Source organism: Amblyraja radiata, chromosome 2 (assembly GCF_010909765.2).
Source record: "Amblyraja radiata isolate CabotCenter1 chromosome 2, sAmbRad1.1.pri, whole genome shotgun sequence".
Lineage (NCBI taxonomy): Eukaryota > Metazoa > Chordata > Chondrichthyes > Rajiformes > Rajidae > Amblyraja > Amblyraja radiata.
Window position 1 is genome coordinate 24464207 of NC_045957.1, and position 18423 is coordinate 24482629.

The 18423-nt window shown below is 45.8% G+C and overlaps 1 protein-coding gene across 4 annotated transcripts in view; it reads right to left on the reverse strand.

Moving 5' to 3' along the window:
• hhatl (hedgehog acyltransferase like) overlaps window positions 1-18423 on the reverse strand; it is a 39927-nt gene that overhangs the window by 18902 nt on the left and 2602 nt on the right. For 2 of the 4 annotated variants that reach the window (XM_033043399.1, XM_033043384.1), the window contains exons 2-3: window positions 7067-7226; window positions 3390-3457 (exon numbers count right to left, since the gene is read on the reverse strand). In XM_033043399.1, the coding sequence (XP_032899290.1) occupies window positions 3390-3457; window positions 7067-7172 (174 nt within the window). In that variant the 5' untranslated portion in view covers window positions 7173-7226. Of the gene's footprint in view, window positions 1-3389; window positions 3458-7066; window positions 7227-10633; window positions 10781-18423 lie in introns of those variants that run through there. The other 2 variants (XM_033043409.1, XM_033043391.1) reach the window with 2 other exon arrangements.

Here is an 18423-nt window from a genome sequence, read left to right on the forward strand (position 1 = left end):
TGGAGAAAACCCATGCGGTCACCGGGAGAACATACAAATTCCGTACAGACAGCGCCCGCAGTGAGGATTAACCTCAGGTCTCCGCTCCGCCACTGTGCTACCCGTAAAGTAAAGGGCTGAAGAAGAAATTAGGAGGCAGAATGAGCACCTGCGTGAGGAAGCACTCACACTGTGGTTCAGGGCCAGCTCGCTTCCCCAAACCAACACCGTCTGTGTTATTTTAATTCTTTTGTTTAGCACAGAGTACATATATTTAACACAGAATCTAATTTTAGCTGTCCTGCAAATTTAAATCCAGAATAAAATAAATGGATTCTGGAGCAGGAGGATTTTTGCTACATTTTTAGCACACTTGTTTTGTTTCAAATTGCAGTGTTTAGTTTAGTTTAGTTTATAGTCACATCGGTACATTGGAAAACTTTTGTTGCGTGCTAACCAGTCACCAGAAAGACTATACGTGATTACAATCGAGCAGCCCACCGTGTACAGATACAGGAGAGAGGGAACAATGTTTAGTGCATGATAAAGTCCAGTAAAGTCTGATTAAAGATAGTCCGAGGGTCTCCAATGAGGTAGATAGTGGATCAGGACCGCTCTGTCGTTGATAGGATGATTCAGTTGCCTGATAACTGCTGGGAAGAAACTGTCCCTGAATCTGGAGTTGTGCCTTTTCACACTTCTGTACCTCTTGCCTGATGGGAGAGGGGAGAAGAGGGAGTGACGGGGGTGAGACTCGTTCTTGAGTATCTTGACTGGTTTCAGTTCATGCCTTCCCAAAGCCGTGCCCTCCATAGGCTCTCTAACCTCCTCTGAGATGTTACCCTCTGGTGGAAATTAAGAACTTCTCAAAATTGTGGCAGTGGGCAAAGAAAGAGAGAAGGGGGGTGACAAGGAAACACTTAGTCTGAAATAGGACACAGTGTGCTGGAGTAATTCAGTGGGTCAGGCAATGTCTCTGGAGAACATGGATAGATGAGGTTTCGGGTTGGAACCTTCTTCAGACTGTTGAAGATGCTGCCTGACTCGCTGAGTTACTCCAGCATTTCTGTCTTTTTTGTAAAGCTGCATCTGCAGTTTCTTGCATCCACATTCCTTTTATTCGTACAGACCGCTGAGCTCTCACCATTTTACTAGCTCTACCAGTCAGCTGTGCTTTCGAGCACAGAACACGCAATAGCGCAGCACAGGAACAGGCCTTTTGGCCCACAATGTCCATGCTGAACATGATGCCAAGTTCAACTAATCTGGATAGGACAGGTTCAGAGGGATGTGGGCCAAAGGCTGGCACTACTGTAGCTTACATGGGGCATCTAGGTCGGCACGGTTAGTTGGCCGAGTTCAAAGGTTATGGGGAGAAGGGCAGGAGAATGGGGTTGAGAGGGAAAGATAGATCAGCCATGATTGAATGGGGTAGTAGCTCGATGGGCTGAGTGGCCTAATTCTGTTCCTATCTTAAGAACCTATGGGCCGAAGGACCCGTGTCTGTGTTGTATGACTATGATTCCTCTGCCTGTACATGATACATATCCATCCATTGTCTGGATATCCATCCGACCTCGGAGCGGGCAGCGGCAGCGGCGACCCGACCTCGTCGGGAACTCGCAGGTTGGTGACCTGTTCTCCGGAGCTCCCGCGACAACAGCTGCGTCCTCTGGACTGGAGGGTGGCTTCGACCACCCCGGGCCGCGGAATTGAACCGGCCCGTTCACGGAGCTTGGACTGACATTACTTACCATCACCCGGTGGGGTCACAACATCCGAAGCCTGGATCGCCTCGGCGCAGAGGGAGAATAAGAAGGGAAGAGACAAAGACTTAACTTTTGCCTTCCATCACAGTGAGGAGTATTCAACTCACTGTGGTGGATGTTAATTTGTGTTTATTGTGTGTTTGTAAGGCAGCAACTCTACCACTGCGCTACCTAACCTGAGGTATCTCCAACGTCAGCGTTTCTTTTGCTGACCCTCAGCCGATGTTAGGGACACCGGACCTACTGTTGCAGATCATGAGACCATGTGGGTCACAGGTAACAGTAGGTCGATGCATCGGTGGAGTTCATTGCCACAGACGGCGGTGGAGGCCACGTCATTGAGTATTTTTAAAGCCGAGATTGACAGGTTCTCAATTAGTAAGGGTGTCAAAGGTTACAGGGAGAAGGCAGGAGAATGGGGTTGAGAGGGAAAGTTAGATCAGTCATGATTGAATGGCGGAGTAGACTCAATGGGCCAAATTACCTAACTCTGCTCATGTGACTTAGAAATAATAACAATCACATCATGAGGTGAATGTTCATTTTCCCTCATTAATTATCATCACAAGTATTTTGTTCCTCAGCAAAGTGCAACTGTTAAAAATTGAATGAGCTTGCTGGGCATTGACTGCATCTGAAAAGCATCCGATACGCGTCTCCCATTGAGGGTTGTTTACACAGCCTGCAGCCGAGCAGCATGATGGTGCAGCTGGTAGGGGCCGCAGACTCACAGCTGCAGAGACCCAGGTTCAATTGTGACTCGGGTGCTGCCTGTGTGGAGTTTGCACATTCTCCCTGTGACCGTGTGGGTTTCCTCCGAGTGCTCCGGTTTCCTCTCACATCCTAAAGACGTACAGGTTTGTAGGTTAAATGGCCACTAGTGTTTTGCGTGTGGATGAGAAAGTTGGATAAGGCTAATAAGGCTAGCCTGAATGGGTGATTGATGGTCAGCATGGACTCAGTGGGCCAAAGGGACTGTTTCCATGTCTTATCTCTTGAAACTAAACTTGCTACTTGAGACATGAGTGTCTAATGCATTTTGCAGGCATTTTGAATAGACAAGTAACTCGGAAACAAAGTTAAATAATTGGCAAAATAATAGGAATATAATGGGCATTTTTTCTTTAAATACTTAGTGGGTCATTGGGATTTGATATGCACTACCTGAAAAACCAGTGGAACCTACATAGGACATGGAACAGTAGAACATGGAACAGGAGCTGGTCCTTCGGTCCATATGGCCCATGCCGAACATTATGCCAAGTTAAAATAATCCCCTCTGCTTGCACGTGATCCAAATCCTTTCCCTACATAACAATGTGCCCAGCTAAAAGCCTCTTAAACACCACTATCGTATCTGCCTCCACCACCATCACCCCCCAACAGTGCATTCAAGGCACCCACAGAAAAACCCACAGTCAGGACAGCACCCATAGTCACATCGAACTCGGGTCTCTGGCGCTACAAGGTAGCAACTCTACCGCTGCGCCACTGTGTTGCCCACAGCTTTTATGACAGCAGAGACCCTTTAGTGATCGATGGCTAATAATGGTCCATCAGGTCATGTCTGTTGGCCAACAGCAAGGTGACGGCACCAAAACAGACGCGAGGAACCCCCATGACATAGAATACAAAGCTCACCATCTTACGACCAATGTACGACCAGCCACGCTTGACACTTTGCTTAAAGGTCTGCTTGCTCATGTTTTCTAGGTGAGAACAGAAACAAAGGTCACCATGGAGAACGACGCTACTTCAAAGGAGACACAAGGAACTGCAGATGCTGGAACCTCGAGCAAAACACAACGGGCTGGAGGATCTCAGCGGGTCGGGCAGCATCTGTGGAGAGAAATGGACAGGCAATGTTTCAGATTGGCACCTTTCTTCAGGCTGATGGAGTGGGAGGAGAGGGGTGATAGCTGGAAAGGAGAGGTGGGGTGGGACAAAGTCATAGGTGGATACAGATGGGAGGTTTGATTGACAGATGGCTAGAATAAGTGACAAAGGCTAGAGGTGAAAAGGAGACAAAAGGATGTCAGACAAGGAGAGAAGAGGAGGAGTGAAATAAAATGTCGAAGGAGGGATATGGGTGGAAGAGAGACGGAGGGAGGGGAAAGAGGAGAATAAAGGTAATGTGGGGATGGATGAACATGCAGGGAGGCATAAGAGCAGGGTGTCGAGGGGTGGTGGGAGAGGATGGGCACTGGGTGGGGCAGGGGAAATATAGGGAGGAAGGGGTTACTTGGAGAAATTGGAGAACTCAATGTTCATACCATTGGGCACTAGAAACTGCAGATGCTGGAATGTTGTGCACATCACAAAGTGCTGGAGGAACTAAGCGGGACAAGTTTAAAGAGGTGGCGGTTGTGCAAAATATTGTCTGGCCAACACTCCACCTCAGTTCCCACACATTTGCCTGGACTGGCAAATCCAAACCACAGGAACGCAAGACACTGCAGAGCGAGGTGGATACAGGCGTGGTCTATCTCAGGCACAGCCCTCCCCCACCCTCGAAAGCATTCACATGAGGCACTGCGTCAAGAAGGCGGCATCTATCACCATGGATCCCCACCTTCCGGGCCGTGTCTTCTTCTCACTGCTACCGTTGGGCAGGAGGTGGAGAAGCCTGAAGTCCCAACCACCAGGTTCAGGAAAAGCTACTTTCCTACAACCATAGGTTCTTAAACTGACCTGCACAACCTTAATCCTACCTCTAATCCTACCTCTAATCCTACCTCTATTCCTACCTCTAATCCTACCTCTATTCCTACCTCTATTCCTACCTCTATTCCTACCTCTAATCCTACCTCTATTCCTACCTCTAATCCTACCAGCGGAACACAACGGACCACCTTTTGCACTACCATGGATCTTTAGACTTTAGAAAGACAAGTGTGGAACCAGATTCCTTGGGCCCACCAAGTCCGCGCCGAGCAACAATCACTAGTACACTAGCACTAACCTACACACTGGGGACAATTTTAACAAAGCCAATTAACCTACAAAACTGCACGTCTATGGAGTGTGGGAGGAAACTTGAGCACCCGGAGAAAATTGTGGTGGTCACAGGGAGAACATAAAACTCTGTACAGGCAGAATCCGTAGTCAGGATCGAACCTGTGCCTCTGGCGCTGTGAGGCAGCAACTCTACTGCTGGTTCTGGTTCTGGTTGATTACTGCGCAAACGCCTCATAAGTGGTTATCTCGCGCATAGTGTGCCACTATGACACCCTATGGATAGGAAAGGTTTAGATAGGAGCCAAATACTGAGAGGTGGGTCTGGTTTAGATAAAGATTTTGTCGGCAAGGACAAATTCAGCCGAATGGCTCCCCACCGACATTGCTGGACTTCCCACAGGAGATGTCTTAGTATCAGTCTCATAACAACATGAAGCAACAAATTCCCAAGAACTGTCCTGGACAAGTCCCAGGAGGCCCAGCAAGGAGCGAGACAGGTAGGAGAGGAGAGGGAACCGGGGTTTGACCTACCGCACCCTGGTGGTCAGCTGAGGGAGGCACCCAGGTGAACAAGGATCGACTGCGAGGAGAGGGACATGACGTACAGGAAAGGAGACGCCTGGAGGCCCCGCAACAGCCTGGGACTTGCCTGGTACAGGCCCCTCAACAGCCTGGGACTTGCCTGATACAGGCCCCGCAACAGCCTGGGACTTGCCTGATACAGGCCCCTCAACAGCCTGGGACTTGCCTGATACAGGCACTGCTCATAAGAACTAGAGCGTGGATTTTGAAAATGACTCCAAATCATGGCGCCTCTTACATGCGGACTCAGTAGACTATTTCTGTACACTTTGAGGATTGTACATCGAGGGTTGGAGGTATAGCAATATGCTACTAGACTATTTGTAAGATAAAGAATTTCACTGTGTTAGCACTTCATAAAATGCCAATAAAAGCACCATTGAACCTTTAACACTCATCCCACATCCCTGCCGTTGTTACGCGGAGATGCTGTAACACTTGTCCATGCTGCCAACCTGTGGCTTCATACTTTCATGTCACTCCTGGGTATATCTTTTCAATGTCACCAGTCTGCATTTTAAACCGATTTTCCCTCCACACAGACTGCACAACGACAAATTCATTATTCCCCCTATTTCTCTTTTAAAATTAATTCACAAAGAATCTCAAGCTAACCCATTCCTACCACTATGTGGCGATTCTGTGCCTGATGTCTTTATTTGACGGGCAGCAGAATTACCCGCTGGGCTTAATTACACATCCCGCTGCTGAACAAGCTTGTTTCTATCATTGTTGTGAACAACAGCAGCAACTCTACCGCTGTGCCACTGTGCTGCTGCCCTGCACATGTTATTACACTACCTGCTTCAACGACCTCAACTGGCTACTCGTCCCACATACCCACCACCCTCTTGTGTGAAAAGTTTGCCCCTCAGGTCCCTTTTAAATCTTTGCCTTCTCACCTTAAATCTACAGTATGTCCTCTACTTTTAGACTCCCCTACCCTGGAAAAAAAAACACAGTAAACCCTCCACCTTATCAGTGCCCCTCATTTAGTTTGGTTTGGAGATACAGCATGGAAACAGGAGCTTTGTCCCACCGAGTCCACACCGACCAACGATCACCGTCCACTAGTTTTAGCCAACACACTGGGGACAATGTACAGAAGCCAAGTAACCTACGAACTAACCTTCAAGTAACCTACAAACAAAGGGGGGGGGGGGGGGGGGAACTGTTGTTTGTAGGTGAGTTACCTAAATTTGAAGAATTTAATGATCATACCCTTTTTTTTTAAATCAAAAATATTTATTAAAATATTAAAATAATATACAGTACAGTAAAAAACAAAACAGAACCCACCACCATAATACACGACAAACGATAAACTATTATACAACTATCTTACACTCCTTGTCAAGGATGTATTCAACCCCCCGCGGTGCCCAACGGTCCCGAAAATCCCCCAGAGCGTCCGTGGACAGCGGGTAGTCCCTCTCTAACACCACCCGGGCGTAACCCCGGAAAAGGGGCAGGCAGCCGGCTCAGGCAGATGGATAGGCTCGCAGATGGACAGCTTGTCCAGGCCCAGGAGCAACCCCACCAATGTTCATATCCTTGGGTTGTAAGGTACAAACAATGGAATATGAGGTGCTGTTCCTTCAGTTTGTGTGTGGCATCACTCTGGCAATGGAGGCGGCCCAGGACAGAATTGATATGAGAATGGGGAGGGGAGTTAAAATGGTTAGCAAATTATTTTTTTCAGAACAATTAAAACGACGGAAGGGTTCAGAGGGGGAAATGAAAACTGAGCTTCTACCGAGAAACCGTTCGCACCTTACCTGTCGATGCTTCATAGATCCAGCTAGCTGACCACAGGACTGCCATGGTCAACACTAGACTGTAAAGGTACAGTTCCACCTTGGGTAAGGCAGTCGTAAGCCCCATGTCTGCACTTCACCAGCTTCAGGAGAGGTAGACTGTAAATAGTGGATGGAAGAGCTTAAAAAGGAACAGAAAATCTAAATTAGTCTTCTGCGCAATCTAGACTCCTTGCAATTTTCACACAGTAAAATTAGGTCTATAGGGGACGGCAATTCCATCTTCTCTCCTCGCCTGTCGGGCAGAAAATACAAAAGCTTGAAATCATGTACCACCAGATTCAGGAACAGTTCCTGTCCGGCTGTTATCAAACGACTGAACGGTCCTTTCATAAACTAGGGTGTAGCCCCAATCTTCCAACGTACCCTGTTGCAGCCCTTGCGCTTTTTATTACCTGCACTTTCTCTGCACCTGTAACATTGTAACATTGTGATGCTATATTCTGCACTCTGGTATTTCTTTCTTTGCACTTTGCAGAGTGTGCTTCGACTGGATAGTACGCAAAGCCTTTCACTGTATCTTGCTATGTTTGACAATAATAAGCAATAACAATACCAATCTCTCTTATTCATGATCACCTTAACAAGAAGAGCACCTCAATCAGCATGCTATTCATTAACTAGAAGGATGAGGGGGTCCTCATTGAAACTTACCAAATAGTGAAAGGCCTGAATAGAGTGGATATGGCGATGATGTTTCTGCTGGTGAGAGAGTCTGGGACCAGAGGCCGTAGCCTCAGAATAAAAGGATGTATGTTTATATAGGAGATGAGGAGGGATTTCTACAGTCAGAGGGTGGTGAATGTGTGGAATTCATTGCCACAGGTGGCTCTAGAGGCCAAGCCATTGGGTATTTTAAAACGGAGATTGACAGGTTCGTGATTAGTAAGGGTGTCAGGGGTTATGGGCAGAAGGCAGCAGAATGGGGCTGAGAGGGAATGATAGATCAGCCAAGATTGACAGGCGGAGTAGACTTGATGGGCCGAATGGCCTAATTCTGTTCCTATGAACATGACTACGGCTTTCCATACCATAATCCCAAGGCAGCAGCTCCACCAGCTAACATCACAACAGCAATGGATTGTTGGACAAAGGCTGAATGTTATATTCTTAAAGGGAAACTAAAGGTATGCTGTTTTCCTAACAAAATGTGAAGAATTGCCCAACACCCTTCGCAAATACTAGCACCCAGCTCCTGCACAGTCATAGTCATACAGTTTGGAAATAGGCCCTTCGGCCCAACTTGCCCACGCTGACCTACATGCCCCCTCTACAATACGATACGATACGATAATACTTTATTGTCAGAGCGAGTCTGAAATTTGTTTTACATCACAGAAGCTCCATTTACAGCATCACATAAAAAAGACAAGAGGGGCGAAAGAAGACACGCATCAAGATATCAAGACAGGATCCCAATATACCCACATTCGACAAGACATTACAATAACAGATAATAATAGTTTAATCTGCCCGCGTGTGACCCATATCCCTCTAAACGTATCCCATCCATGTACCTGTCTAAATGTTTCTTAAACATTGCAATTGTACCTGCCTCAGCTACCTTCATTGGCAGCTTGTTCCATACACCCACCGCCCTTTTGCGTAAAAAAGTTACCCCTCAGGTTCTCAATAAATCTTTCCCCGCTCACCTTAAAAGTGAGTGTTGAGAACTCTTTGGGAAGGATGTCTGCTGTCCTTACATGTGACCGCCAGGATGAGGTCAACAATGCTCCAAAGTTACCTTGTAGGTCACAGAGTCCAAGGGCCATTAAAAAATTGGCCAAAAGAAAATGGTGTCCACTTCTCATCAATGAGTAAAGCAAATAACCGTTTAACGGCAAGTACGATTCCTAAATGAGCTTCACTTACTCAGAAGATGGGCCAATTGATGTGATAAGAGAGATCATATAAAGAAACCAAGATTAACAAAGAACTTAAGATTTACGAGGTTGTTGCCAGGCTCGAGGGCCTGAGCTACACTGAGAGGTACATAGATAAATGCAAACAAGTCAAACTCAAGCGCATTACGGAGAGTAAAGGTACAAAGTCCAGGATGTTGTTCTCCACATTGTAGCGCATTAGTTCCAGAGACAAAGTCCAATATCTGCAATGGGGCAGAGATGAATCAGACAGAACCCAAGCTTATGGAAGGACAGTTTAGAAGCTTTTAACAGAGTGGAAGAAGCTCTTCCTGAGTCTGGTGGTGTGCGCTTTCAAGCTACTGTACCTTCTGCTGAACGGGAGCATGGAGAAAAAGGAATGACCTGGGTGCAACAATTTGATTAAGTTGGCTGCTTTTCCAAGGCAAGGTGAAGTGTAGATGAAGTCAATGGTGAGGAGTCTGGTCTGTGATCGACTGGGCTACATCCACAACTCTCCGAAATTTATTGCGGTCTTGGGAATTGAATTGAATTTATTTGTCATTCAGACCTTTCGGTCTGAACGAAATTTCGTTTCCCTGCAGACATACATATAATAAAAATGACAAAAACACACAATCAACACAAATTTAACATCCACCACAGTGAGTTCACCAAACACCTCCTCACTGTGATGGAAGGCAAAATCTTAAAGTCTCTGTCTCTTCCCTCTTTGTTCTCCCTCTGCACCGAGGCGATCCAGGCTCCAGATGTTGTGACCCCACGGGCCGGTTCAAACTCCGCGGGTCGCCGCTGCCGCTGCCACAGCTCCGAGGCCGAGTCGGGTCCCACTGCCGCCGCCACAGCTCCGAGGCCGAGTCGGGTCCCGCTGCTGCCGCCACAGCTCCGAGGCCGAGTCGGGTCGTTGGGTCGCCGCTGCCACAGCTCCGAGGCCGAGTCGGGTCCCGCTGCCGCCGCCACAGCTCCGAACTCCGCCATTAGGCCTCGGCGCAGACGGAGACGGGGAATACAACAGAAAAAAAAGTTGCATCCCCCGAAGGAAGAGACCAAAACATGTTTCCCCCACATACACAAATTAATAAAACAAAATTATCTAAAAACAGGACAAAGGAACAAAAAGAAAGAAAAAACAAACGGACTGCAGGTGGGCCGCAGCTGTTAAGCCAGCGCCGCCATCTTGAATTGGGAAGAGCTGTTCCCAAACCAAGCTGCGATGTAATTAATCCTCAGTCTGAAGAAGAGTCCCGACTCAAAACACTACCCATCCTTTTTCTCCAGAGATGCTGCCTGAACGGCTGAATTACCCCAACACTTTGTGTCTATCTTCGGTATAAACTAGCATTCCTTCCTGCACATGTCGGCTGTTCCACTGCAAAATCTCCACAAGGTATGCCTTGAAGAAGTTCCTCTCTCCCAGTCAGTCTGAAGAAGGGTTCTGACACAAAAAGCTGAACGGGACCATGCGAGGACAGGGACAATAGTTCACTGGCCGATCCGGATGGAGACGGCGGCTGCAGCTGGGACTTTGGAAACAGCAAAACCCAGAGACCGCAGCTGGGTTATTTCTATACACTTTATAATTAACCTGGGACTGTGCATGTGTATAGTAATGATTTACTGATGTAAAATAAGAATTCCACTGTACCTCAGTACATGCAATAATAAACCATTGGAGGTTTCCGAGTTAAAGGATCAGTGCTGACTTTATCGAATGTGCAGGAACAGGCTCGATGGGCTGAATGGCCTTCTCCTCTTATTTCTGATGAGCTTTGGATGTGTCAGTGATGATATCCGGTTGGAATCTGCAACCTTTGTCTGGTATTGCAGCCAAGGAGCACACGGCCAGACTTGTATTTCGGCTCACAAGGAAGCAGATCACATTTGGTGCAGCTGGGTGTCCGATCTCAGCCAAGTGCTCGACTCGTGTTACTACTCCAGCTCTCGTCTCACTGCGGCAATGGCCGCAGTACTTCTGGAGTCAGGAGGGGAGAGTAGTGGAGGTCACAGAGTAAATAATCCAAGCCCCATGCACAGAACCCGGACTGAGCTTCCCGCTGCAATGTACGGGCAGGGGCACCAAAGTTCATCTCACGTTCATAAGTCACAGGAGCAGAATTAGACCATTCAGCCCATCGAGTCTTGGAGCAGCAACTTCTCAAAATCCAATTTCGATAGCCACTAATTTGTCGGGTATGATTAGAAAAGTAGTCTCACGCAGTCCACGACACATTTGAAACAGCAAAGATGAATCTACCAGAAGTAGTCTCTTGATTAATAGCTTCTTTATTGTAATAATACAAAACAATGAAATAACTCATAAATTTCCATTCTTAATCGTCGTTCCATTCATGTCGTATAAATCATAAAAAACTTCTTCTTGTCAAAGTACATCGTCTGACAACGATCATGCTCGTGGTCATGGTAGAAAACTGTTTCAACCCATGGCCCAATATCAAAACTAAAACTAATCATCCGAGAGTCTGCGCCAGAATCCTCTAGCCCAGACTACGTATAAAATCCCACCCACATTAACACAGGCAGATAATAATTAAAGTAGGTATGTTATAAAACTTACCTTCAGCAGCGCTGCAGTTCTATCACTGGCCGTGTGCGCGACTTTGGCGCCTTTGAGGGCGGGGGGGGGGGGGTTAAAATGTGGTTTTCTACCGCTTGTCCTGGATATATTTTCTCGGGGGGCTAACTACTGGGGGGCTAACTACTTTTAATCACTGGACCATTTCAGCGCTGGAGTAAACTAAAAATCCGCTTCTAATGCCGTGAACGCCGACAATGGGGACGGATTTCAGGTACCGGACAGCTAAAGGTAAGCCGTTTATTTTACATATAAACTTGCTTCTTAGGATGACCTTAATCCACATTTTACTTTGCGAAAAGGTGATTTAGGCCCCATACGAACCGGCAGTATTTTTCCTGCCGATATGGGGTTTAAATTCACCGCAACTGCAACGTTCCAATCGATCGTGTTCCACAAAATCCCACTCGCAAGATGATTAAAATGGCCATTAATTTACGGGAATTAAACACTAAATTCCTTCCATTTGGCCTATAAATTCATGACAATAAAAGCTGGTGTTAGTGGCGGCGCCTAACGGCAGTGGCTCGACTACAGTCGTCTGTCTTTTTTTATTTTTGTCTTGTTAAATGTATGTCTTGAGTTAGTTTTTATTATTTTTTTTAGCTGTGTATATGTGGGGGAAACCGTTTTAAATATCTTCCCTGTGCGGGGACCCGACTATTCCCTGTCGGGTCTCGGATGTCGTTGGGCCTAACATCGTGGAGCCGGCGGCGACCTCCGGCCGGGACTAACCTGGGGGCTCCAGTTGCAGAGCCTGCGGAACTGAGATCGCGGAGCTGGCCAACTTCGGAGCGGGAAGAGCTGTGGTGGCGTGCGGCTGCGACCCGACTTTGGGAGTTCGGAGGCACCGGCCGCAGACCCGGTGGACGGGAACATCGGGAGCTCCAAGTCCCTAGTGGGAGCTTTTCCAAGCTCCGCAACGGCGATTTCTCCCGCTGGAATCGCGGGTTTAAGGACATGGAGCCGGGGCCTAACATCACCCGGCGTGGCTTAAACGGCCTCAGGACTTACCATCGCCCGCCGGGGGCTTTAACTTCGGAGCCCCAGTTCGCCTCGACACTGCAGTTGGACTGCTGGACCACGGGAGAAGGAACAAAGGGAAGAGATAAAGACTTTGCCTTCCATCACAGTGAGGAGATGTTGGAGACTCACTGTGATGGATGTTTATGTAAACTGTGTTAAGTGTGGGTCTTGGATTGTTTTGTAATGTAAAAAACTGTAGAAATGATATTTCGTTCAAACCTAGGTTTGAATGACAATAAATTGCATTCTATTCTATTCTATAAGATCAGACAATAAAAATCATGTTATATTGTGAATTCTTGTGTGAATGTTATTTGGACACTTAGGCTATTTAAAAATGTTAATCTTTTCTTAAGAAATGGATAGATGTTTAGATCTAGTAATTGAATTTTGTAATTAGCTACAATTGGATGACTATCTAATTATATGCTTTAATTTCAGGTCATCCAAGTAAGATTGTTTCATATTTGTTTCAGAATGCTTCAATCTATAATAACTGAAAATGTATTTCAGTTCTCTTAATTTTCAAGAAAGTTATGGGCTTTTGACTGTCCTCGATCACAGCTTTTGTGTTAAGTCAATGGAAAAGCAATAGGGACCAAGATGCTAATTTCCGAGTATGAAAATGGCCATAACTTTTTTAATACTGAAAATATGAAAGTGAATTAGGTGTCAAATTAAACTTCTTTTTATGCTTTATCTGATGGGATAAATTGCAGACTTGATTTTTAAAATCTCAAAATTTTGTAACATTCCTACTAAAGGTAACTAGACATGACTACAATAAACTTACTTAAGCTTATTGGCTCCAAACAAGTCAACTGCGCCATTCGATCATGGCGGATTTGGTTTTCCCTCTCAATCCCATTCACTTGCCTTCTCCCCGTAACCTTTGACATCCCGTACTAATCCACCTCGGAAATCCTCGAAATGATCGACCATCAAATCTATACTGGTGCTGTACTGTTTGGAATTTGTCTGTTCTGCGTGCGTTTTCTCCGGGTGCTCCAGTCTCCTTCCACATTCCAAAGGTGTACAGGTTTGTAGGTTAATTGGCTTCTGTAAATTGTCCTTAGTGTGTAGGATGGAACTAGTGTACGGGTGATCGCTGGGGCTGTATCTCTAAATTAAGCTAAAGTAATCTAATTTGTGTCACTTTCAACATGATCCTTCCACCAGTCATATCTTCATCGCCAGAGATGCTGCCTGACCCGCTCAGTTGCTCCAGCACTTTGTGTTTTTTTTTCCTGTAAATGAGCATCTGCAGTTCCTTGTGTCTAAGTAAATGCACACTTGAGTTTGATTGAATGATAATGCTTTTGTGAAGGTTGTACTGTGGGAAATGGAGCAGAGAGTTTGCAGGCAGCAAACTCCCACCATACATAACGCTTCTGGTGGTGTTGGTCGAAGGATGGGCATGGGGCAGGACCACTCAAGCTCTTTGTGTCTTATTTTGTGATCCTCTTGAGACCCAGGACGTGATATCATCTCACCCCGCATCCACTCAAAGGTATTGGAATATTCTTGTCACATGTACCAAGATACAGTGAAAACATGTTTTGTGTCTTATCCTGGCAAATCATCCATACACTAGTACAAAAAATAAAATAGTACAAAAAATAAAAGGCACAGGAGTGCAGAATATAATCTTAGAGCTACAGAGAACATTCATATGAAGGAAAGTGCAACTATATCTCCTTTCCAATCATCTAGACAGGTATCTGGATAGCATTGGTTTAGAGGGATATGGGTCAAATGCAGGCAGGAAGGACTAGTGTAGATGAGGCATCTTGGTCAGCATGGGCACGTTGGGCTGAAGGGCCTGGTTTCACGCTGTCTTCCCAACCAATTGTTCAAGCGCTTTTGATTGCAACATGCGCCTTAATTTAGTTCAGCAAAGAAACTGACAAGTTACTAAAGAACCTTTGACTTGATGGTTACAATGAGGTCGATTGGAAGATCTGTAATACCTCCCAGTCAGGTCACTTGTTGACTGGTAATATAGGAGTGTCTTTGCACAGGGTTGTGAGGGAATCTCAGTTGACTGATTGCTGACCTCCCCTTTGACCTTCCATTTCCAGGCGGAAATCCTCAACTCTGCTGCCTGAGTTTAAATGAGATGTGCATGGCAGGCAGGATTTTTTGCACAGAGTAGTGGGGGCCGAGAACATTTTGCTACGGGGTGGTGGTGGTGGAGGCAGATACGATGGTGGTGTTTAGGTGGCTTTTAGATAGGCACATGGAAGTGCAGGGAATAGAGGGATATGGATCATGTACAGGCAGATAAGATCAGTTTAATTTGGCATCATGTTTGGCACAAACATTGTCAGCTGATGAGCCCATTCCTGTGCTGTATATTCAATGAATCATCCACAACTAAAGAAATGACTCTGACCAGTTTGTCAGAAAAGTTTGTTGATGAGGTTGAGTCTTGCACCACATCCTATAATAGACAATAGACAATAGGTGCAGGAGTAGGCCATTCGGCCCTTCGATCCAGCACTGCCATTCAATGTGATCATGGCTGATCATCCCCATCAGTACCCCGTTCCTGCCTTCTCTCCATATCCCCTGACTCCGCTATTTTTAAGAGCCCTATCTAGCTCTCTCTTGAAAGCATCCAGAGAACCTGCCTCCACCACCCTCTGAGGCAGAGAATTCCACAGACTCGCCACCCTCTGTGAGAAAAAGTGTTTCCTCGTCTCCGTTCTAAATGGCTTACTCCTTATTCTTAAACTGTGGCCCCTGGTTCTGGACTCCCCCAACATCGGGAACATGTTTCCTGCCTCTAGCGTGTCCAAACCCTTAACAATCTTATATGTTTCAATGAGGTACCCTCTCATCCTTCTAAACTCCAGAGTGTACAAGCCCAGCTGCTCCATTCTCTCAGCATATGACAGTCCCGCCCTCCCGGGAATAATCCATTTCATTAAAAAAATCTCAAACGTACACAGAATATATTAAAAAGATTAATTCAGTTTGTGATTTCAATAATTAATCAACAAACCACTAATGCTAGACAGTGTGTGTGGGGGTGGTTAATGTGTGTGACGCCCAATTCCCCCCCCCCCCCCCCCCCCCCCTCAACCGCACGTTCGGGGAACAGACCCAACGGGTCTAGTAACTTTAAAAAAAACTGCTGATTCTGAAAATCAGAAATAAAGTCAAAAAAATGCTGGAAACACAAATAAAGTTCCCAGCAAGTCAGGCAGCATCTGTGGAGAATGAAATAGGTTATCGTTTCCAGTGTAGGACCCTTCATCGAAATATCTTACAAAGAACCTGAAACATTAACTCTGCTTCTTTCTCAACTGTTGTCAAGTGTACATGGCTGGAAACTATATATATCTTTTCAGCTCTGTGCAAAATCTTACCTGTAAATCAACTAACTTGTTACATGGAACATCAGATTGCAAAACCGATATTTACATACAAGGAAGTTAGACACAACCTTGGGATAAAGAATGTTCTCCTTTAGTTATCCATCCCACCCATTCTTGCATGTTAGCATGACCTCTGCTTCAATCATTTACTAGTCTCACCCTGGTCACGCCTTCTCTCATCAAGCAAGGGTACAGAAGTTTGAAGATGCACACCTCCAGATTCAGGAACAGTTTCTTCCCAGCTGTAATCAAGCAAGTGAACCATCCTCTCACCAGCGAGAGATCGGTCCTGACCTCCCATCTACCTCATTGGAGACCTTTAAACTTTCATTAATCTGATTTTATTCAGACTTCAATGTTCTACTTTGCACTAAATGTGTAACCCATATCCTTTATCATGTATAATCTTTTCTTTGACTGGATAGCACACAATCAGAAGCTTTTTACAGTTTCTTGGTACACATGATAACAAAAAACTAAAGTAAACTAAAATAATCCATCGCCTCACAAATGGGAAGAAAGCTGGAAGAGAGGAGGGGCAGGACAAAGCCAGACAGGTAATGTGCTGACATACGTGATGTGCCAATGAAGATAGCTATGTGGCTTCTCCAGCAAGATAACATGATGGAAGGGAGAAAATCCATACTGTGGTGTAGATTTCATACATCACTGAAGCTGTCGTCAGGCTTTCCCCGAGGACCCCACTCTGTAGGTTACAGCTTCTGAATTCTCAGACAATAATTTTTCTTCAAAATAATCTAGATTTAGCTGCCTCGGATCATCCATCATCCCTGATATCTTCACTGCCATGACGATCCTCCTTAATATTTCCTAGGACACTACCTTCATGACGAGTAATTATTTATTGCTGAAAGGAAGACTGTGTTTGACCCGAGGGTGACTAACAAGACATTTCTTTAACCAAAGAAAAGGACACAAAGTGCTGGAGTAACTCAGCGGGTCAGGTGGCATCACTGGAGAACATGGATAGCTGACGTTTTGGATTAGAACTCTTCTTCAGGTGCTCTGGTGAACATGGATTAGTGATGTTCAGGTCTGATGTTTAGGCTCTGATGAAAGGTTTCTGAACTGAAACATCACCTACCCATGTACTTCAGAGATAATCCTGACCTCGGGTGCTGTCTGGGCAGAGATTGTGATCGCATGGGTTTTTTCCAGGTGCTCCAGTTTTCTCCCACATCCAAAAGACATGCTGGTCTATAATAACTTCAAATATCTCATCAGCCACACTACTGCATTGCGTACCAACCCTTCCAAACTAGTTGAGTTTCATTTAGCTAAGTTTAGTTTATTATTGTCATGTGCACCAAGATACAGTGAAAAGCTTTTGTTTGTGTGCTATCCAGTCAAAGATAAATCTATACATGAATACAATCAAGCCACCCGCAGAGCACGAATAAAGATAAAGGATAATAGGTACAACATTCAGTGCAAAGAAATAACATTGAAATCTGATAAAGTCAGATTAAAGAAAGTTCAAAGGTCTGCAATGAGATAGATGGGAGGTCAGGACCGTACTCTAACTGATGAGAAGACTGCTCAGTTTCCTGATAACAGCTGGGAAGAAACTGTTTATGAATCTGGAGATGTGGATGTCCTCCCAAATAGCTCCAGCGAATCTCCAGCCAGAATATTGTTCCCCTCTATTGAACCCATTTTCCTTGTACAGTCACCTCTGCCCCAAAAGAGATCCAAATCATAATCTTCTGCCCCAACTCCTCAGCCACACACCCACCTGCTCTATTTTCCTATTCCTAGCCTCATTAGCAAATGGTGTAAAGAGCAATTTGGAGGCTACAGCCCATCATGTCCTGCTTTTCAACTTTCTGCCTAAGTGCCTACATTATTTCTGCAGGACCTCTTCACTTTCTCTGCCAAGTCATTGGTACCTCCTCATACAGCAAGCCTACCTTTCCTGGAGCCAGGCCTGGTGCAAGCAAGGGGTTAACATAATCTGCACAACATTCTCAAACTACAACATGAGACAGTTATAATTAGAGTGCAAATGGCTGGATCAGCATCCCTGCTTAGCCCAGCGAGATTCAAGATCACTGAATTTGACGGAGACTGGATACAAGGTGCATCAATGTATCTATCCTGGGAATTCCATGGCCCAGTTCACAATGATAACAGCAGCCACCAGGGAAGGAATGTGCGGGGCAGGTTTCTTTTTTACACACCAAGAGTGGCGAGTGTCTGGAATGCGCTGCCATGGGAGGCGATGACGGCAGATACGATAGTGACATTTTTCCGAGCTTTTAATAGGCACATGGATATACAGGGAATAGAGGGATATGGATCACAGGCAGGCAGTGGAGATTAGTTTAACTTGGCATCATAGAAACAAAGAACTGCAGATGCTGGCTTATAAAAAAAGACACAAAGTGCTGGAGTAACTCCAGGCAGCATCGC